General features: G+C 33.0%; 5 protein-coding genes across 9 annotated transcripts in view; 3 read left to right on the top strand and 2 right to left on the bottom strand.

The window, feature by feature from the left end:
- LOC105173827 (DNA-directed RNA polymerase III subunit RPC4) lies at window positions 186–3,380 on the top strand. Its single transcript, XM_011095707.2, has 11 exons — window positions 186–351; window positions 626–691; window positions 793–851; window positions 949–1,009; window positions 1,114–1,153; window positions 1,380–1,484; window positions 1,566–1,609; window positions 1,700–1,760; window positions 1,889–1,980; window positions 2,061–2,297; window positions 2,821–3,380. The coding sequence occupies exons 2-11, from the start codon at window positions 641–643 to the stop codon at window positions 2,968–2,970; spliced, it is 900 nt and encodes a 299-aa protein (XP_011094009.1). The 5' UTR covers window positions 186–351; window positions 626–640; the 3' UTR covers window positions 2,971–3,380.
- On the top strand, window positions 6,768–9,532 carry LOC105173668 (bet1-like SNARE 1-1). 3 transcript variants are annotated; one of them, XM_011095510.2, is made up of 6 exons: window positions 6,768–6,822; window positions 7,070–7,140; window positions 8,487–8,640; window positions 8,937–8,993; window positions 9,080–9,139; window positions 9,228–9,532. In XM_011095510.2, the coding sequence occupies exons 2-6, from the start codon at window positions 7,127–7,129 to the stop codon at window positions 9,315–9,317; spliced, it is 375 nt and encodes a 124-aa protein (XP_011093812.1). In that variant the 5' UTR covers window positions 6,768–6,822; window positions 7,070–7,126; the 3' UTR covers window positions 9,318–9,532. The 3 variants fall into 3 exon arrangements, with proteins under 3 accessions (XP_011093812.1, XP_011093813.1, XP_020553410.1); XM_011095511.2 differs by having other exon boundaries at window positions 6,777–6,822; window positions 7,076–7,140; XM_020697751.1 differs by lacking the exon at window positions 6,768–6,822 and adding an exon at window positions 6,839–6,932.
- Window positions 10,317–16,608, bottom strand: LOC105173667 (UDP-glucuronic acid decarboxylase 6-like). Its single transcript, XM_011095509.2, has 13 exons — window positions 16,305–16,608; window positions 15,258–15,367; window positions 14,328–14,414; window positions 14,153–14,240; window positions 13,820–13,911; window positions 13,569–13,633; window positions 13,395–13,483; window positions 13,117–13,194; window positions 12,932–13,025; window positions 12,726–12,792; window positions 12,580–12,643; window positions 12,371–12,411; window positions 10,317–12,210 (listed from the first exon to the last, which is right to left on the bottom strand). The coding sequence occupies exons 2-13, from the start codon at window positions 15,339–15,341 to the stop codon at window positions 12,025–12,027; spliced, it is 1,035 nt and encodes a 344-aa protein (XP_011093811.1). The 5' UTR covers window positions 15,342–15,367; window positions 16,305–16,608; the 3' UTR covers window positions 10,317–12,024.
- Window positions 10,593–11,273, bottom strand: LOC105173666 (stress-response A/B barrel domain-containing protein UP3). The gene has a single exon (XM_011095508.2). It carries the CDS (start codon window positions 11,271–11,273, stop codon window positions 10,593–10,595), a length of 681 nt encoding a protein of 226 aa, XP_011093810.1.
- LOC105173665 (UDP-glucuronic acid decarboxylase 6-like) overlaps window positions 20,728–21,772 on the top strand; it is a 4,827-nt gene continuing 3,782 nt past the window's right edge. For 2 of the 3 annotated variants that reach the window (XM_011095506.2, XM_020697996.1), the window contains exon 1: window positions 20,728–20,949. The gene's annotated coding sequence lies outside the window, so the exon portion shown is untranslated. Of the gene's footprint in view, window positions 20,950–20,996; window positions 21,083–21,772 lie in introns of those variants that run through there. The other variant, XM_011095507.2, reaches the window with a different exon arrangement.

Genomic DNA, 21,772 nt, shown 5'->3' with positions numbered 1-21,772 from the left:
ATTGAGGATTTCCCTTCATTCTTCTGTTTTTCCTGCATGTAAGTTACTGTAACTGGACAGCAACAGGAATCCGAGGAATAAGCAGCAAACGTGCATAGATTGTGTCAGATAACTACTGTCACGTACAGAGACCTTCCATACTTGGATTCCCACGTCTCTCTACCTTGAGTTTGAAACCTCTAAAACCCTAAACTGCTAGCCGCCATTTCCCTTCTCTCTCTCTCTCTCGTTCTGATTCTACTCGCGCCACACCCCAACAAGAAACAGCCTCTCTTCTCTCTTCTTGCAAATCATCTAAGATCCTATACGTACAACTTTTCTTTCCAATCCAGACTATCATCATTTGAAAAGGTCAGTTCCATTAATAGTATAAGGTTAAGCCAATGTAATCTATATATATATATATATATATTGTGTGTGTATGTGTTTGGGCTAGTGCTATTGAATTTGGTTCCTTAGGTTAATGGATGGTAATTTCAATGTATGCAAGTGGAGGGATCATGTTATTTTCAGGTTTTGATCGTTGGAGTTAATGCATGATGCAATATGAGTATGGGGCTGGAGTAGTATCAGATTTTGTTCATGATAGTTTGAGTTTATTTTTTGTTTTCTTCATCTGATTCAGAAAATTGTAAGTCTCATGGATCCGGATTCGTTGGCCGCTTCTTCGACCACCAACGCACCAAGGAAGGTATTAATGTTGGATAGGCTTTACTGATTTTCTCCATGATCAAATACTTTGTGAAATCATTGATCATTGATTTCAACATGGATTTATATGGATTGCCATAGGTGAGATTTGCACCAAAAGCTCCTCCCAAGAGAGAACAAAAGCCTGTCTTGCCCAAAGCGTATTCGTCTTAGTCCACTTAAGCTTGAGTAGTTAAATTATTATCATTTATTATTATGACTCAGATTTTACTGTTCTCTATTATATTTCTGTTTCAGAGAAAAAGTTGAAAGTGACCTTGAGGAAGCTAAGGCAGAGCAGCTTCTACGCCGCCTTAATGTATTCCAGGACCTCCTTGTTAATTCATTTATAGATATAAACTCTTCTGGTTTAGAATTTCTGTTGATTTTCTTTCTTAGTGACATCTTTGCTTTTCATCCCAGGAAGCATCTTTGAAAGGAAAGCCTAAGGTTGAAAGGAAAGGTAAGCTTCTCTTTAGGTCTTTTCTGGTCTTATTGAATGTCCTCCATATGTTATTACGCCTAAGTTGCACCCCACAACTTTGCTGTTTCAAGATCCGCACTTTGAGTGAAATTCCAGCATGCTAAAAGCTAGCCATAAAATAAGCAAATGTGAATGGAAATATATGGCAGACTCATTATACTTTTCAAATCATCAATCTTTCATTACAATTGTCCTTGCAATCCAGCTGGGCCGACTCAAGTTGCGTTTGGTTATGGAGGATCGTCCAATTCCCTCAGGTCGTATGGTGTTAAGAAGAACATCAACAGGATTCCAGGCTCATCTTCTGATGGCAAGTGCATATTTATTTTGTACTTTGTTTTACTACCAAGAGATTCGGACTGCACTTTTCTTATCATCTATCGACTTGCAGGTGGTGCTGATCAAAGAATTGAGAAAGAATATAAGGAACCGTGGGTAAGCAATATATAATTAATAGTAACCCTCTAGTTCAATGTCGATGAAGTCCTCTATTATATACTAAAGGTTCTTTGACAATTTGTACAGGATTATTACACCTATTATCCCACAACACTCCCCTTGAGAAGGCCATACTCTGGAAATCCAGGTTTTTACATTTACTCTAGAAAACATATTGCTAATATGAAGGAGAAATAGCTGATTCTATGTTATACCATCACCAATAGTTATTATGTTACCTCATTAAAGTGCATTGATCTTGGTTCTTACTTGTAGAACTTCTTGATGAAGAAGAATTTGCCGAAGATCCACAGAACTCAACCTATGATGAATCTGCAGAAAATTCAGCTTTAGAGCTTGGACTATTGGTTTGTCTTCATTTAGGATGAATCGGAAACACTACTACATTCTAGAAATTATGTTGTGATGTTAATGACATTGGTGGCAGGATGAGAATATGGAGGAGACTATTTTCTTCCTTCAATTACCATCAATTTTGCCGACTACAAAGCAATCAACTAATGCAGAGGTCCCGGAGGCAGATAAGAAGGCAAATCCTGGAAAGGGTGCAGAAGCATCGCAAAAGCCTTGTAGGTTGGAAGACTTACCAGCCGGCTTGATGGGCAAAATGTTAGTATACAGGAGCGGTGCTATAAAGTTGAAGCTTGGTGACACACTATATGATGTAAGTATTCAGAAGTTATTAATCGTATGTATATGCTAAGCTTCCTTCTCTATTTCTTTGTATCATTTACTGCAGAGAAAACCATTTGAAAAGTTATATATTACTGGTTTGATGGAGAAGATCAATAAGGAAAAGAGAATAGCAGAGACGACTTATTACTAATTGTTTGCCTTTGTTTTCTATCAGTTTTCTGGATGTCTAAAGGATCACAGAATCCGGAACCTGTTTTCAAAAAGGATTAATTAAATGACTGTCTTATAGTTTAGTACTATACCCCCTCCCCCTTTTGAAACTATCAAAACCTGTCCTCTAAATTTACAACACTTACAAACCGTCTCATTTTTTGGTTGTGTGGGAAATGATGGAACTTCAACATTCTATCTGTAGAAGTATAGAAGTTCTCACTAGCTCACAGGTAACAGACCCTTTCAGCCAAGCAATAAAAAAAGGAACACCATTTGAGCAAAGCTGTAGGATCATGAAGATGTGTTCGAGGTGTGCTAACTATGATGCATATGCACAGGTATCTGCTGGTCTGAATTGTGTGTTTGGTCAAGATGTTGTTGCCATCAATACAGACGATAAACATTGCTGCAACATGGGGGAAATCAGCAAACGTGCCATTATCACCCCTGACACAGACAGCATGTTGGATGCTATTGCTGATCTATGAAATCTTTTGTTTCCTTAGCTTTTAAACTTTTGCTTATATACAAAGACCGGAAGCACAACCACTGGGTGCAGTGCTTGTTCCACAGCCTATTTAAACTGGTAAATACCGATACAATAAGCTTGTGCGCTTATGTTCAAAGGATTATACAGTGAGTCTGGATGCAGAATCCGAGTGGTGATACATTCTTTCTGAAACATATTCTCTTCAACAGTTTTGAGGATGTATTGTAAGACCACATTTCTTGATCATAAATGGCCTTATTTTTCTTACAGAGGTTTACTACATTTAGAATGACATCACTACTTCAAGTAGGTGGATCAATGATCTGTGCTCCATGTTACAATGACACAATAATGTACCTAAGTATTTACTTTTCCTGTGTGAACATGCAGACAAAGTTCTAGGGGGTTGACCAGAAGCCCAGATGTGTCCTAATCTCTGTCTTCCAATGTTTTCCAGACTTTAAGGTTTCGAGCAATATAAGTTTGTTCAAGCTCGATTGTTTAAATGTAATATCCAAGTTTAACATATTTTTTGGTTTGACAGAGAATAAAAGTCTGGCTCGAGCTCCACTTGATTATTAATGATAAAATAATAAAATGAAAAATTACAACGAGCGCTTGTGAGATTTTGTAAAATATAAATATTTTTTTCTTGTTTGTAGAATTATCAAAGTTCCTAATTTTAATGGCCATATAATAAATAATCAAATTTGTTAGTCCTTTTTAGATTTTTTTTCATTTTTTTGTGGTGAATGGATTAAAATTCTGTTGTGGATTATGAATTATAATGGATTAAAATTTTCTGAAATTTTTTTATAGACTAAGCGGGTGTTTGCTTAGGTTTTTTAAAACATTTTATAAGTTCCATCTTATAAGATGTTTTAGGACCTTATAAGACAGATGGATCGTATTTTAAAAATAAAAACCTCTAAATTGTTTGAATAGAATAATATATTAAAGCTTATAAAATGTTTTCACATCCTATAAGATATTAGGATTTTTGGCATAATGAGATTTTTTTATTGGTAACATTATCAAAAAGGACATGACACACTAGAAATAAATACGTTGCTATTTCTTTGCATATTTTGTATTTAAATATTTTTAAAACACTTTTATAAATAAATTCGTTTAATTCAAAATAAAATTTTAATAGATATCTTGATTTTACAAAAATAAAGAAAATAATAAATTATTATCTAAACTTTTGACTCAAAATAATATTAGCGTTCATGCTAGTCGAATATTAATATTAATATATTAATTGATATATTTTTTTGTTAATTGGAATAGCTATTTTTAGTTTTATAATTTATAATATCTTGAATCTATATATATTTTTTTAGTAAATATAATATTGACAGAAATTCTATTTTTGCATAACTATAATAATTAAAAATTAATTATTATTTATGTAACTAGTGTCATATATATATAAAACTGATAAAGAATTCCTTTATAAAATTGCATATATATATATATATATATATAGAGAGAGAGAGAGAGAGAGAGAGAGAGAGAGAGAGAGGGGGGGGGGGGTTGTATATATATATATATATATATATAGAGAGAGAGAGAGAGAGAGAGAGAGAGAGAGAGAGAGGAGGGCGGGAGGGGGGACACGTAATTAATGTCATAAATTATACAAAATTGAAAAAGAGATACGTTATTATCTATACTATATATATATATATATAAAGCTTATAAGATGTTATAAAAAAATTTAGGAAAAATTTACTTTTTTTAAAAACTTTTATAAGATTTAAAATATTTTATTTTGAAATTTTATAAGCTCTGAAAAAGAAAATGTCAAAACGATTTTTAACATCTTAAAAACTCTTCAACATCTTATAAGATATTTTGTAAAGCTATTAAGTCTAGGCAAACACCCTCTAAGCGGACAATTTTTCTTATAATTGGGATAATCACACCACCGTCTCTGAAATTTTGTGTAATCACACGAATTTTTTAAAATATCAACACTATATATTATCCATAATATTATGTCGATTTAATTTCAAATATTCGTTAAGTTGATAATCTTAATGTAAAATATTATGGTTATGAACGCAAAATATTTGGTTGAAACATTCATTTCACTTAACATTTGATGCACTATCATATTATATAGTAATATCTCACTATTATCACATAAAATATTTCGCAATAATATTAATAATATATCATGGATATGTTTCCTCTTAACTCCATATACTTTTTGAAATATTTTATGCTTTACGGTTATAATATAAAAATAAGAACAAGCGGTATCAATCAACGCGTGCATTGAATTATGAAATCGGATTCTGTGGACGTGTTACTCAAAATATCTTATTTAATTAGAATCGCGCACAAAACAAATCAATTTATTTAAAGTAAATTCTGTTCTTAAGAATTCCATACACGTGCTATTAACTTTTTTTTATCTTACATGAATAATATTTAACAAAAATATCATCCCTATAAATATTAGGCAATATTCGAATGTTTAAAGTACATTATTAATTAACATGTTTGAAGAAAATATATTCAAACCCAATAATGATACACTAATTTGCCAAATTAAATTGTAATTTAGAGTTTCTTGAAGTTTATATATGTGAATATTTTGTATAAATTTGTAATAAAATCCCTAAACTATCTTTGAGAACATTTTTGATGGCATCTGATCAAAGTGATGGGAAAGCAGCAAGAGCAAGAGACGACAGCAAAGCAGTTGTTATTACAAAAAAGAAACATCATTCTCATCACAAGAAATCATCAAAGAGAGCAAGTGAGAGTGAGAGGAAGAAGAGTGTGGATACAGAGTGGAGTTCAAGGCCTCTTTCAGAATACATCATTCAAGACCCAATCCCCAATCTCAATGAATTGGTGGTCGACGATTTTCGTTTGCATCACATTTTTGAAGACATCCCAAATACTAATGATTAGCTTACAATTCAAGAATTTAATATTTATGTCTATATATAAAGGTAAATTCGAGATTTTTTAACTGTGCTAAATATATCTTGTGGCGATTCAGATTTTTTAATAAAAAATATATTATAATTTCATATTTTACGTAAAAAAAAGAATAATAATATGTCGAAAGATGTGTATGTTTATTTTCTTTCTTGGGTTTTTGAAATATTAATGGGTTCAGGTTAAATTCGACGAGACCTCGACCTGTTTGGGACAAGTTTTGAAGCCTTAACTGGGTCTGAACTTTTAGTTTTTTTTCATACATTTCTTATAAAATATATATTTACATACGTATGAAAATATGTGTATATATTTTATTTTGCACTTACATATAATACATACATTTAATATTTTTATAAATTAAAATAATAATAATAATATAAGTAGTTTCTAGATGTTTTAATGTATATGTAAAGTAACTATATTAAAAAAATTAATATAAACCCTAAAACGTACGCATGTAAATTTATAAAAAAAATTAACCCTTCAATAATATTGTTCTCTTATTTCTAAAATTATGTTAATATTACTTTTCAAACAATATATTTTTAATATTTTAAAATATTAAATCAAGTCTTCTAAGTCCCGAGTCCAAGAGTTTCTTGATAGGTAGGGTTTCGAATTTTGACAAATCCGACCCATTATCATCCCTTGTTCTAAATGGTACATTTGTCATTTCGTATTTTTTCAGCCCGATGGGTCCGCGCAAACAAGTGACTCAGCCCAAACTTGAGTATTGGGCTCAAACCTTGTTAATGGGCCTAGAATAAAAAAGCCCACAAGGAAGCCCAATTTAAAGTTCACGTTTCCGTGTTATTGTTTATAAAAATCTCTCTTGATTATTGTTACTCTTACTTTCTCATTATTAGCAGCAAGTTTACTGATTTAGGTGAGCCTAACTCTCTTCCCTTCCCTTGATTTCCCCCACAGATCTAACATTTCCATTTGGATTTCGCGAAATTCTGATTCTCGCTCTTTTTTTGATCTGATACTTTAGTGGTATACTCGTTGTAAAACCTTGTGATTTGGGTTTTTAGTAGCTCTGAGCCAATCTTCTTGTTATTTGATGTGAATTCTGTTTTCTCTCTCTCTCTTTTTTTTTTTTTTTTTAATTTGATTTGGAGAATTTTGTTTAGCTGCAGCTTGATCTCGATTTTTTGTCGGCGGTCTACAGATCATCGATCTCCGCGGCAATGAATTCTAGAAGGTTCTTGCTCCTGTTGCCACTCATTTTGTTATTGGATTCCTGTGTCTATTGTAGGATTCATGTGTGATTGTACTGCTGATCTAATTGCTTCTGTAATGTGTAACCGGGAAAAAGAAAATTGTGAAATGATTAATTTAAGAGAATGGTGCATTCTTGCATGTGATGTCGATCACCTTCTGCTTGATATGATTGGTAGAAATTAGGCGTTTAAGTTGTGAGTGTATACAGGAGCTATTCATTCTGCTATTATTTTAATGGGGCGTGAGTTGTATCATTGGAGAACACTTGTGTGATGATGCATAAACATGCCAAAATTATCCAACCACAGACAATTGCATCTTCTTCCCAATTTTGCCTGGTTAATTATGCCATTGTTTTCTCTTAATCACATCATTTTTCTTCATTTCCATTTGATGTTGTCTGGTGTTTTAGGACCTGCCAGCTTTTGTTCCTTAAGTTTGAGATTTCATTCCAACTTAACCATAATATATGCTCTTACACGCCTGTAGCCCTTGTATATTCTGTCATTGCAGGAATTCCAATCTCTTATCCTTTTGATACCTAAATTTACCTTATACAAATATCTACAAGCATGTTCTGTATCAATTCTAGCTCTAGCACCTTATCTCAGGACCTGACCGCTAGAAGTTTCGCAAGATATTGCCAAATTATTTATTATGTTTTGTCGATAAATGATAATTTAATTACATTTTTTGTGGTTATATAAAAAAAATTGCTAGAATGCCTGAATCTTTCTTATCATGTTAGTTGCTACTTGCTAACATGGTTTCCCTTGTAAACAACTTAAATTAACATTAAATAACCTTCTCCTTAGCTGAAGAATACTTCAAGTTTTATTCTAATAGTTTCTTGAAGCATGGGAAGTTTGCTTTTTGTTTTTTGCATCCACAAAGTTTTCATAGGCTTTGTTCCGAGTCTCTGACATCATTAACTGATACTTAGCCGGTGCTTTAATATTGAGAATCTAACAGGATTAGACCAAATTTGATCCTAGAATAGTGTAACCACTTCAGGATAATGGCCTGATCATTTTGAAGAAATTATAATGTAAGTGATGATTTACAATAACTAAACATTATTAGTATATTATAATTTAAAGGTAAAAGGTCTAAGCCACATATTAAACACTTAAAGAAATTTAAAATGTTATTGAATTTCGAAAACTTCAAACTCCAATTTCTGTCTCTTCCATCTGAGGGCCATCATGTTCTAGATTAATCTATTACAGACTAATATTTATGCTTCCTATCTGCAGCTACTTTATCTCTTGGGCATCTATTATAATTTTGTTTCTTGCTGATCAATCTTCTTATACTGAGCTACAGTTTCAGGGATCGTAATGCTAGAACTGCCCTGTTTGATGGTATTGAGGAAGGAGGTATAAGAGCTTCATCGTCTTATTCTACTCATGAGATTGATGAACAAGAGAATGACAGAGCAATTGATGGACTGCAAGATCGAGTTAATCTACTGAAGAGAGTAAGTTTATACTGTAAAAAATTGTTGTTCAACTATTTGTACTTGAGGGTCCCTTAATTTTTGTGTGGGTCATGAGCAGTTCTTTTCTCTCTTTACATTTAGTCTTAAGGGGTCTTTAAGGAAAATTTTGATGTTATATAATAGAAAGATGGAGGAGACACTCTCTTGATCAAATTAGTATTGGGGAAAATGGAACTAATATAATGTTTTAGATTAACTGGTTAGGTGATGGGTTATTTGTACGATTTGCAACTCTGGATTACTATCCATGTTCTAATGATACTTTGTGTCAACAGATATCAGGTGATATACATGAGGAAGTTGAGTCTCATAACCATATGCTGGACAGAATGGTTTGTGTCTTCTTGTAATATATTATCCTACATCTAGATATTAACTAATTACATTACTGTTAACACATGCTTACTTTTCACTATAGGGAAATGACATGGATGCCTCAAGAGGAGTTTTATCTGGAACCATGGATAAATTTAAGATGGTATTACGATCAACCTCCAGTTTACGATTACTTTCCGTCTTGTCTGTACTTCTGTTCCATGTGTGTGAAAGTTCTTGCTTTGCCTCAGGTGTTCGAGACCAAATCAAACCGGAGGATGTTTACACTTGTGGCATCTTTTGTGGTTGTTTTTCTTGTTATATATTATCTTACCAAGTAAGCTGTCACTGGTTGAGGTAAATAGGTGAATATATGAACTTTGTGTAGAATGTTACTGCTCTATCTGCCTTACTTGTGAAGTCATATCATGATTACTGTGCGAACCATACCCCTGTGTAAAAATGTGTCATATTACATATGCTTGAATGACTTGGTCTTCTGTTTCATATTTTTGGCTAAGTAAATATGGATGACTTTCTGTTGTTACAGATAAAATTAGAACATTAGAACATTAGAACATTAGAAAGATGATTCGTTGCTAGTTAAAAGGTTCTCAATGGGGTGTTGTTCTTTATGAACTTTGCGAGGAGGGCACTGTCATACATGTTCTGATTACTGTATTCTTCCTAAGTTTAAGTGAATTGGAATAGCACATTGTCTTGATATCCAAATAAAAAGGTTGTATGCGCTGTAATCTACAATGAGAGCATCTCAAAACCTTCCTATTTCCATTTGGCTATCGTTGCTGGTAAATTCCTCTCGTATCATTTCAATCTACACCCTATGCGTTTGTTGAAGGGCTTGCGGTAAGAATCACGACATCTGCCAAAACAACAGGAGATAACATTGTGTAATAAACACCTACACTGCTACTACAAAGGAATTGTAAGCAGTATCATTCATACAAAAGGACAATTAGAGAACTGCGCGAGAGGCAGAAACTCCTACACATTAGCCCCACTAATGATCACAAGCACAAAAGTGACTGGATTCAAAATCAACCAACACACAACGCCGGCTGTCTCAAAAGTGAAAACATAAAAGATAAACAAATGCAATTCTCACAGAGAAAAAGGAATTTGAAATTAGACATGACTCCTTAATCTCTTTTGATTCATACAAATTGCTCGTCATTTGCGAGAACTGTCTCCTTAATCTCTTTTGATTCACATAAATTGCTAGTCGTTCGCGAGAATTGTGTTGGGTAGATAATATATAAGTAATCCTATAACATTTTATAAAGTTTTCAAGTAAAACATAAAACACATAGAATAGAATAGACAAAACTGTGAATAAGATGCATAAATATAAGATGATGAACATATGAATCTACTACACACAAAAGAACAGATAATAGGATGGATCTGCAGTCCATACAGGCCTTGACACCCAATTATATTTTGGAAAGAATCAAAATCAATCTTGATGCCGCACACACACACTTCAGTCCAGCCCCGGCTGCATCCAATTTAATTGGGGCTCCCTAGTTCAAAGTGGGAATGTACGCAAGATAAAGCTTCCAACACTTTTAATCTCAGCAATGAAGAAACGCGCTTTATAGGCATGCCGATGGAAGAGTCCCGGGCACCACGGCGTCCACCACCACCACTCCATCAAGAAACTCGCTAATCTGCTCAACCGCAGTCTCCGATTCCGATGCCAAGGTCTCCAGTTCCTTCAATCCCTTGAAAACCGCAATCGAGCAAATCGAAAACCCCTTGGCCCTCCCCGGCGAGAAGTTCTTCCCTACCGTCAACTGCTCAATTGAGGGATATTTCTGCTTGATACCCCTCAAACACCCCAAAACCTCGTTTTTCCCACTCTCCCCCGTGCCTTCTTTCAGCTTCAAAATGGTCAACCTCAAGGCCGATCCTGGAGGGATCACCGGTGAACACGAGAAGTCATTGGCTACCCAATCGACGGCCATGACGTCATCAACGACGGGCTTGACGTAATCGGCGACAACGCTGATGTGGTTTGGGTTTTCCGAGTAGGAAATCAAGTCGGGTTTGGACCGGTACCGGCAGTGGAGCATGTGGGTGAAGGTAAGGGAGTTGGAGCGGCAGCGGGAAACGGGGCCGGCAGAGAGATGGAGGACTGAGTCGATGGATGCAAGTCTATTGAGGTTGCTGAGCATGGCGTTGACGGCGGGAGGATCAGCGTCGGGCTTGAGTTTGTAAAGCACGATGTGTTCGATGATTTGGTCGGAAGTGGAAGTGAAATTGGAACAAGACATTGTTATAGAGGAAGAGGAACGCGAATTCAAGAGTACGCGGCGGAGCAGGGAAGTGCGTGCGAGCTGCCGCTCTCACACAGGGCGTTCTCCGACGGCGACTGAGTGGCTGCGAGCAACGACGCCCATATCTGCTTTATCGTAATCTTCTGCCGTCGCAAAAGAATTGGATAAAAATGTAAGACTCTGTTATGATTCATCTCTATTATATTATCCACTCCATAAAATATTTCTAAGAATATTTTGAAACATATTCCACCCATAAATATTTCATTTAAAATAATTCGAGTTTGTTATCAATTTTATATAAAATTGTGAATCATCAGTTTGGACTATCAATTTAAAATCCTCTCACAATTTTTAATTATATTTTTCTTTTGTTCTCTCATTTATTTTTTTATTTTTAAGATAATTTTATAAATAAAAAGACATTAAAAGGGGAGATGATGTAGGATACAAACTAGGCTGTTCAAAATGAGATTAGAGTTAGAAAGCTTTTGTTTGAGTGGTAGGATTGATGCAAGCTCCTCTCATCAATGACTTTAAATTCAAGTGGTAAGATCGAGAATCATAACTGCGAGCTTCTTGTTTGAATCACATTATAACTTTTTTAACTATAGAACCAATTCGCTCATCAAAATATTTCAAAACAATCACCACCCAAAACATCTTCATATCTATACTATTATGCCTAAAAAAAAAGAATTTAGAAGGCGCATAAAAGCCGCAAACATCTCGAGAGGTAGAAGAGCATTCAGTTCTTCCCTGGAATCCCAAGTCTCTGGCGGAAGTCCGCCTCCATGAGCGGAATGCCTTCCCGCAACTTCACCTTTGGTTCCCAGCCCAGCGATTCCTTTGCCTTTGTTATGACCGGCTTTCTTTGGCGAGGGTCGTCTGGAGTGTTCTCCACTGTTATGATTTGGACTTCCGGATTTATCAACTGCAAGGTTGCGACTATTGTGTGTTAGTTTCACAACGACATAATTAAACGAGCAGCTCCAAAGCAGATCTTACCAACATGATAACAACTCTCTGTTATTCTCAAGTAAAATAAAAAGAGAGAGACTCCAACACAGACATTCAAAATTGAAGATTCTTACCTCTTTCACAGCCTCAGCAAGCTCAAGCATTGTAAATTCACCTGATATAGAAGCCCGACATAAGTAATGATCATAAGAAGAGGTGATAAAATGGTTTCTGTAAAAGCAAGGTTTCATACTCTCAAAGAGAGAGAGAGAGAGATTGATGAGAGCATAATAGGTTCAAGAATAGTATTTCTTGAGAGCTTATGGTGTAGTGTGATACTAACCTGGATTCCCAATATTGATTGGCCCAGTATCATCTCCTTCCATTAGTCGAATAAGACCGTCAACCTTCACAAAAAAGAGTAGAGTATGGTCACTGTTCACACATATCAACAATCTAGTTTCAAATTAGTACGATACTCTGTTTTACCATGTCAGAGACGTAACAGAAGCTTCTTGTTTGTGTCCCAGGCAACTGAACTGTCAACGGTTCATCACTGCAGTTGCATGAATTCTTAAATTTAGCACCTAGTGAAGATGTATATTGCTATGCATTAGAGAAGGGAATAGAGGTGAAGAGAACGGCAGCACAAGAGTTTTAGGAGAAGATGGGTGTCACGGCATGAGTATGTTTACCGTATTGCTTGAGCTATGAAATTGCTGACAACCCGACCATCATCAATGTTCATCCGTGGTCCATAAGTGTTGAAGATCCTTGCAATCCTTATTTCTGTGGCAAATTCATCACTTCAAGTTGGTCAAGAATGTATCATACTATTACTTCCCGTAAATATTTATATGCGTGAGATAGCCAAATTTACCAACTCCATGCTGCCTATGATAATCGAACATCAAAGTTTCAGCTACTCTTTTTCCCTCGTCATAACAGCTCCTAACTCCTGCAACGCACATGAGAATATAAACGAATTGACGATTTCAGCATGAAAAACTCAAATATGAATATCGACCCAGAAAAGGTTAAACAGGTCACTCAGAGTTTGCGCTTATACCAAAGAGAGAACAATATTTATAAGCAGGTAAGTTTCCATTTACTAATATCAGATATTCAGCTTTATATTCTCAGCTAAGATCATAGTACCTATAGGGTTCACATTGCCCCAGTAGCTTTCTTCCTGGGGATGCACGAGCGGATCACCATAAACCTCTGATGTTGATGTCAACAAAATCCTATTCAAACAGTGCACAGAGTAAATCAACAAATTGGATAAGAAACTGAATAAAAGGAAAAGAAGACATGGACGAGGTGGCAAACCTTGCTCCTACTCGCTTGGCGAGTCCCAACATGTTTAGCGTCCCTATTACATTTGTCTTTAGTGTCTGTCAAGTATCATCAGAATGAAAAAGAACTAAGATCAACCTTGACTACCCCTTAATGCTCAATAACTAAAGACATCATGTTCCAACATGATGATTTACAATCGTATGTCGTCTAAACAATATAAAACATTCTACTTTAAGTATTTTAAGGCATGTAAGGACGAGAGTTTATCTTCATTTACCAACCTTCACGGGGTTGTATTTGTAGAAAATTGGGGAAGCAGGACAAGCAAGATGGTAGATTTGATCAACTTCCACCAACAGCGGCTGTGTCACATCTGAAAAAGGACAAAGACAAAAGTATGAATAAAACATAGTATGCAAGCAACAAAATCAACTACATACAAAAAAACAGAGCGCTGCACGCATCAAGAAGACAATTCCAAACGGGATCAAGTAACATTGAGCAAGAGAACAAAAGAAAATATCATACATGATCCCAATGTTATATGAAGATTATATACAGGCCATGTAGTTGAAAGTTAAAACGAGTACTCGTGGACAAGAAACAACGCCTACCACGCCGCATAAGCTCGAATCTTGGATGACCAATCCATTGCTTTAAGTTGTCCTTTGATCCAGTAAAGTAGTTGTCCACAACAATTACCTAAATAAAGCAAGTAACTCGTATAAAACGTGCAGATTTTGGGCCACTTGTTCATCGGTGCAAATCTAGAATTTTTTGTGTGCTTACCTCATTCTCGTCATTTTCCATCAGCTTATCAACTAAGTGAGACCCAATGAATCCAGCTCCACCAGTAACCAAGATTCTCATCTTTGCCTGTCATCAACATGTAATTAGTGTGTATGTCTTGTACATCTAGAAACCTAGACAAGAGCTACTGGAACAACATGCACACCCAGGGTACAGAATGACAGAATTAAACTAAAGAGAAAATTTTGTTTATATACCAATAAACGAGAACAAAGCACCTGATAAGTTTACAGTGCATGCACAAAACATGAAAGAGAAATGCTTATATCTGAGACCTAGAGAGACTACACTGTAAAAATAGGACAAAATTAATGAATAATTATAAAGCCATATACAACACCTTATAAAACTGTTGTTTTTAGCCTCACGCTATACATAAAAAAATGAGTACCATAGTGGTTTATTCTTGTGTGGATATCAGAAAACGGGCTCCAAACAGCATCCCACCCCCCAACAGACACAACAGAAAACCCACAAAACTTCACATAAGAGGCAAAAGAGCTACACATAGTCAGGCTGAAGTAAAGACTAGAAAGACGATGATTATAATAGACATGGTTAATAACAACATCTATCTTGAAACATTTCCTTTTTCACTGACTTGGCGATACAGAAGTTGATGAAAGAATCAACCTCGTTAGAAAGTAAAGGGCAATTTTCAATGGACCAAGTTTCCAAAGGAGTAGGCATCCATTAAAACCAAGCAGCAAAGGGACCTCATATAAAATATCTCTTCAACTTAAAATCCCCCTGGAAGAGCAATCAGTGTGCAATTTCTCTTTTCATATGTTTTCTGGTAATTTTGTGTGACAGCATTTTAGCACAATTTAAACAGTACCCAGCAAAACTGAATAAGCAGTTTGTCTGAAACGGAAACACATTGTTTTATCAGGGACTAATGTGTCATACCTTAAAAAATTTAGCTTTCCTCAAGGGTGAAGGCTCAGGAGGAGGCTTCACACTAACATTATTCGCGCCTGCTTCCTTAGCCATTATTAGCGAGCTCCCGTTTTCAATATCTGAATTTCAAACCAATTAGATCAAAGTAAACATCAGTTCGAAACCAATCCACATACAAATTGCAATTAAGGAAGAATTCAGTATTATTTGATCACATGGGGTAATCATGTGCTCCAAAAATTCAGAATTTAAGGCATGATAGTCGAAGACTTTGACAAAACATAACAAGTACAAAGGAATAGAAGATCATCATTCTTTCTTTTTTTTTCGTTTACTTTTTTGCCTTTGTCTAAAAATTCTAAAGAATTCACAAACTAAAACCTTCAAAATCACACTCCACAAACAAATAGATCAAAAACTGAAAATAGACCAGAAGTGACACATTCTTTTCTCTTTCAAAGAGATCAAGATCACCATCTTCAGAATTACAATGCAATAAAACAGTGTAGCCAACTGAAAACTTTCCAGCCCCAAAGAATGATCATCATCCTCGTTACAGAATTGCAAACCATCAGGACAGGAAATCAATCTCTCCAACCAACAAAACGCCCAGAAAAATGGAATCTTTTACGAAAATTGCAGTATACCAAATCCATATTACTCAACAAAGTTAACAATACCCCATCACAAATCCACTACTACTTCAATGCAAATGAACAGATAGATCACAATGCCAAACAAACCCGAAAAGAATAATGCAAAAAAGAACCCTTCTTCACAAAGCCCATCACGTGTAACTCATTAAAGTTGCCCACATTGGTACAGATCTTCTGATGCAAGAAACTCAAAAAACAAAATCTTTTCAGACAAAAATCAAGCTCTGATCACCTGTCAAGAAAAGTTCTCCTACTCAGTGCCAACAACTACAAAAGACTACCCCTTTATACACTACAATTCACAATATTCAAACCCATTAAAACAACAAATTCAGAGCAATCATGGTGGGCCAAAAAAAAACAGAAAACTAAAAAGGGATCCAATCTACAGCGAACTCACCAGCAAGAGAGCGATGGGCGGTTGCAAGATTAAGGGAAGAACTCAGAGCAATTAGGGGGAAAACGAAAACAATAAACCTGAAAATTAAAGGGAGTATTCCTATTTATGCTGTATCAAAACTGGGAGGGGAGGGTGTGAATGTGATTACGTAAGTAGTGATGGAGCAATCATAAACATCATCACAAGGTAGAGATTTGTAGATAGCGGGCGTTTGATTGTTACTTGAAACACGGAGGTTGCTTTGAGTTCTCGCTACATGTTACTTTCTTTCACCAGGATTTTTGTCCTAATCAACTACCGGTATTCCAGTTCGTTCTTGTAATTGATTTCTTTCTTCTTTTTTGTTTTTCATTAAATTGACCATATATATTTAGAGTTTAATGCGATTTAATTCCAAATGTAATATTGTAAATGAATAAATTAATTTTCTATTAAAAAATAGAATTTATCCCTTGTGTTTTTTAACATGCAATAATTTATCTTCCTAAACTGTGGTAAGTTGTTATTTTTTTTTTCATATGGGATAATTTGCTCATTTATAATATCACAGGAGAATTGCTTGCATTTTTTTCTTATATATTTATGGATAAATTACAATATGCTCGTCTAAAATATGGTATAACTACAAATATATTTTTATTATAAAATATCTTTATAAAATTAATGATCGTTTAACATATATCCCATCGTGATAGTCCATTATAAGGTTTACTGTTTATAAAATTACAAATATCTCTCTGTAATTAATGGTTGTCCATCACATACTCTCTCATGATAGCCGATTGTAGGATATATTTGTTAAATTGTCATTAATTTCAAGGGTATTCATAATTTTTTAAATAATAAGAAGGTATTTTATAATTATGTTAAATCTCATGAAAGTTCTTTGTAATTTACTCTATATTTATTGTAATAAATATTAATTAAGAAAAAAATAATCATATTGTCGATTATTATTATTCGATGAAATTCAATCTCAAAATATTTTTTAGAATTTTGGAACTCTGATTTTATATTTTAAAGAATTTAAATTGAGAGATGGATCAGAAAAAATGTTATTTTTATTCTTAGACTTGTTGTTGGACTCAACTACTTGTTGTTGAAATTTGATTTTATGTGAACTATAACTTGTTTTAAAAATAATGCATGCATCCAATTTACCTATAATTTTGGACTAACCAATTATTGTATTTATTTTGATTAATTCAGAATTCCACTTATTTATCGTCTTCAACAAAAAAATATTATGGTTGAATTAATAAATATTAGAAACGTTGCAAAAAATAGTAAAATTTAAAAAAACATACATAATAGTCATTAAAAAAAATTATACATATTAACTTTCTCTTTTTAATTGAAGCATATCTACTTTAATTTTGTGTCATTTGTGCCAATTAAAATAATTTATTTTCACATAGATATAATTATATATTTGAAGTTATCATTTGTTGTAATTGCTATTAAAACTGAACACAAAATTTTGTGTTATAAAATGTCTTTATTAATTGATATATATATGCATATAAGATTACTAATTCAGTGTAATATTAAATGATATTATTATGCGTTATACAAAAATTTATACATTTGTAACTCAAAGTATGAAATAAATATTTAGCTAAAATGTTACAAAAAAATAAAAGTTTCCTAGTAAACTCACAGAGTTGTCGAAAAATTAAGAAACATGGAATTTTTCGAACGGAACTTGGTAATTCGAAACTACCATCTATTTTTATTTTCATATAAAAATGAAATATTTTCTATTTTTTTATTAAAATATATGAAAGTTTTAAATCATGCTTATGTGCGACAGATGGAATATGTTGCATTCAATTTAGGAATGTTAATAAGACGAATTTTATCAAGGCCTGAAAATCGTCCCACTTAATTTTGGTGAGACTCGAAGCTTGCCATGCTTCCAAACTCAACCTACTATATTTAGGGAGTGTTTGCGAGGGTTTTAGAAAAGCGTTTTTCAACTTGTGGTTTTAAAAAGTATTTTTGAAGTGTTTGGAATGATAACTTCTACTTCTAAAATGGCTAATAAAAACGCTTTTAGGTCAAAAGTTAGAAGCACATTGGGGGGTGCTTTTAGCAGCTTTGGCTTTTTTGTAAATAAATTCAATTTTATCTTTTACTACTATACCCTTAATATAATAATTTTAATTCAATTTTATAATTTTTAATTTATTTTTAAAATTATATGTTTAAAGTTGATATTGGGGTTTCAAATATTTTGAATAATTCAATAATAATTAAATTTACACTTTTACATATTTATTATTTTAAAATTTTTACATTGATTTGCTATATTATCTAATAATATTATTTTCTTCACATATTATTATTTGAATGATTAATAAAATATTTTTTTTGCAATCATGCAAGTTAATCAACAAACGTATTACATAGTGGGTGCATTTTTAAATTAAATGTATACTTTTTAATATGATGAGTAAGTTTTTAAATTATATCATTTTAATTTTGTAACAGCATGTTTTAATTTCATACAAATTCAAGATTATGAGTTCGAGCCCTATTAAACATATGAATATTTATCTCACTTTATATGAGTCATTATAATTTATTTATACTTATATATCAATATTGATTAAATAAAAAATTATTGTAATTGTTATTATTGTTTCAAATATATTGATATATTAATTTAGTCAATGTAATGCTAAAAAAAAAATCATTGGAATTCTTCAAATATAGGAATTGTGGAATTTGGCATTCCAAGAATAGAAGTGCAACTGAATTTCCAAAGAGAAGGAATTTTATGGGCATATCCAAAAAATGTATCATTAAAATTAGCTGTCGTCTAATAAATATTTTTCTACAATAAGTTGTTATGGAGAGATACTTATTAAACGACTATTGATTTTGGGGAGCTATTTGTTAGATGATTATTAATTTTATCGAATAACAAGAAAATATTTATAATTATGAAAAATTTCATAAAAATTTATTGTAATTTGTTCTTATTAATTTAAAAGGTAAATCCCATAATTGTTGCTCGACAATCATCGGCATTGTCAAAAGTTATCTTATAGTAAAATAATTTTAATGATTTATTTCGATAATTTTTACCAAAATAATTAAAATCGCAGTATATTAAAAAATCACAAAACAATTTTGCAACACAAATTCATAAACCATAAAAATTAGAAAAATACTTGAAAATTATAACACTGACTGGAAATATATTTTTGTCAACTCATAAAACTAAAGGGGCTTAGTTCTTAATCATATAACATTTAATAAATTAAACTTTTAATAATATCATAAACTTGGAGGACTTATGTCTCATAAAATAAATAAAACTAATATATGTCTAATAAGCATTTATTCAAATTTTTTGCTATTAAATTCAGACCCAATTCACTAATTTATATTTAAAAAATTAAATTTACATTTAATTAAATTTATAAGCTCGCCTAACTGTACATACCTATTGCAGCATTCAATAGAGCAGCCTATTTCACATGGCAACATGATTTGTACATGTACCAAAATTAAGTACGTACATATTATTAGCATTGTGCCAAAATTACCATTTCTTTATACAAATAAATTGTCACTGGTTCGTGCATATTTATAATTATCATTTTTAATATATCGAATACAAATGCATAATGAATTTCAATTATCAACAATCTATATAAGTAAATTACTAATATTAAATATGTATAACTAATTAAATAATACTATTACAGTAAATCAATAATTACTATTACAATAGAACAATATTCACATACTTGCGGGACTGAAAAAATATGGGCCCTCAATTTGAACAGCTAAACTAAGCGTCATTTTGATTGTCCTATTAAATGCTATTAACGTCGTATGCATAATATTTCCATTGATTTACTAAAGTCCACGTCAAATATATGCTACACTTGAGACTTCATCTATTGAGCGTACAAATGACTGTCACATACCTATTATTTTTAACTAATAGGATTTTTAGAGGGGTAATATTCTCTTTACTTATTAAGAAGTTAACCATTGTATATACTAAGTAGTTAGTTGAAATATTAAACTTAATCAACTGAAAAAACATAATATCAAATTTATAAAATTCCGTATACTATAATATAAAAAAATGCAATTCCCTTTTGTTTTTAAATAAATTATTTCAAAATCAATTATATGATAAATAATAAAAATAGCATGTTTCAATATCGAATATTATTAATTCCCCAAGATTATATCACAACAATATAACACTGATTTAATGATCAAACACCCATCGTTGGTTACGGAATACACATTAATCTTCGTGATGACTCATTGCTTGGTGTGAAGATAGTCTCGTAGATAAAGTTTTGCAATGGATGAAGCCTCCGTGGATCTGAGCTGTAAACTAAAAATTACAAGTTGTAGAAATTCATACAAGATCACACGTGTCGTCGAGTATGCAATTGCAAAGATGGTATGTAGTAAAAAAAATCTTGGGAGTCCCAATCGAGTCGCATAAATTTCCTTTCCTCGCTCCGCCATAGCCATTACAGGTTCCGTGTATGGAGTAACTTTCAAGATACGCTGCTTATAAATCTCCAACTCTTCTTCTGCTCATACTACTACTTCTTTCTTGCGTAATCTTGGAAACCCACCAACCCCCACTTTCTCTCTCTTGCTGGTAAGATCGGTGTTCTGTTCACCCCTTGGATTACTTTGTCTATTATGAGTTTTGTGGGTCTGAATTTTAAGCAGAGTTTATGTGGTGATCTTTGCAATGTTCGCCTCCGAGTAGGAGAATTTGGTCCCATAAAGTATGTACTGAGATTATTTGTGGGTGATCAGAGCTTAGTTTTGCTGATAAGTCTTTTTTTTTTTCCTTCTTTTTTATATTTATGAAAAGATCTGGGCTGAATTAACTAAATGTGATGGAATAGTAGGTGATGTGATCTGATAAGGTTTTATGTTTAAAGAATGGATCTTTGTTCGTTCTGCATTTTTGGGTTTTTTGCCATTATAATCAATCTTTTAATTTGCATTTTGCTGTAGTAGATTTAGGATGGGATGTTGCTAACTTAGTTAAGTAATTTGGGTTTTGATTTAAGTGATTTGCTGTTAATTTTCATAAAAAGATGTGGTTTTTGGGGGCTTTGTTCTACTTGGAAAATTTGGTTTCTATTTTGGGTTGTCATGAATTTGTTTTGAAAAATTAGGAATTGTTTCCATTGGTGTCATCCTTTGTTTTTCACTTTACTTCATTCTCTTCTGGGAGTTTGAAAATAGTATCCATTTTTCCGGACGCATTATAATCATGACATGATATTGATGTTGGTCTCTTTTGGAGAGAAATGAAAAGGATCATGTTGGTCTCTTTTGGAGAGAAATGAAAAGGATGATATTGGTCTCTTTTGGCGAGAAATGACAATCCTTTTCGTTGCCTGATCTCGAGCAATGGTATCATGGTGTCTAATTTTAGATGATTTGAGTTGGTAATTCATTTTGAA

Source organism: Sesamum indicum, linkage group LG11, assembly GCF_000512975.1.
Source record: "Sesamum indicum cultivar Zhongzhi No. 13 linkage group LG11, S_indicum_v1.0, whole genome shotgun sequence".
Taxonomy (NCBI): Eukaryota; Viridiplantae; Streptophyta; class Magnoliopsida; order Lamiales; family Pedaliaceae; genus Sesamum; species Sesamum indicum.
Note: the sequence above shows the minus strand (reverse complement) of the source record. Positions and strands in the feature narration are given on the sequence as shown.

What these genes read in the sequence shown, in the direction of transcription:
- LOC105173827 (XM_011095707.2), top strand. Translation starts at nt 641, where the DNA reads ATGGATCCGGATTCGTTGGCCGCTTCTTCGACCACCAACGCACCAAGG. An exon ending in AGCTTCTACGCCGCCTTAAT is followed by an intron (nt 1,010 to 1,113) that starts GTATTCCAGGAC and finishes TTTTCATCCCAG; the next exon opens with GAAGCATCTTTGAAAGGAAA. An exon ending in GCCATACTCTGGAAATCCAG is followed by an intron (nt 1,761 to 1,888) that starts GTTTTTACATTT and finishes TCTTACTTGTAG; the next exon opens with AACTTCTTGATGAAGAAGAA.
- LOC105173668 (XM_011095510.2), top strand. An exon ending in ACCATATGCTGGACAGAATG is followed by an intron (nt 8,994 to 9,079) that starts GTTTGTGTCTTC and finishes TTTTCACTATAG; the next exon opens with GGAAATGACATGGATGCCTC. An exon ending in CCATGGATAAATTTAAGATG is followed by an intron (nt 9,140 to 9,227) that starts GTATTACGATCA and finishes GCTTTGCCTCAG; the next exon opens with GTGTTCGAGACCAAATCAAA.
- LOC105173666 (XM_011095508.2), bottom strand. Translation starts at nt 11,273, where the DNA reads ATGTCTTGTTCCAATTTCACTTCCACTTCCGACCAAATCATCGAACAC.
- LOC105173667 (XM_011095509.2), bottom strand. Translation starts at nt 15,341, where the DNA reads ATGGCTAAGGAAGCAGGCGCGAATAATGTTAGTGTGAAGCCTCCTCCT. An exon ending in TCATAGGCAGCATGGAGTTG is followed by an intron (nt 13,026 to 13,116) that starts GTAAATTTGGCT and finishes AATTTGCCACAG; the next exon opens with AAATAAGGATTGCAAGGATC. An exon ending in AATCAATATTGGGAATCCAG is followed by an intron (nt 12,412 to 12,579) that starts GTTAGTATCACA and finishes CTTCTATATCAG; the next exon opens with GTGAATTTACAATGCTTGAG.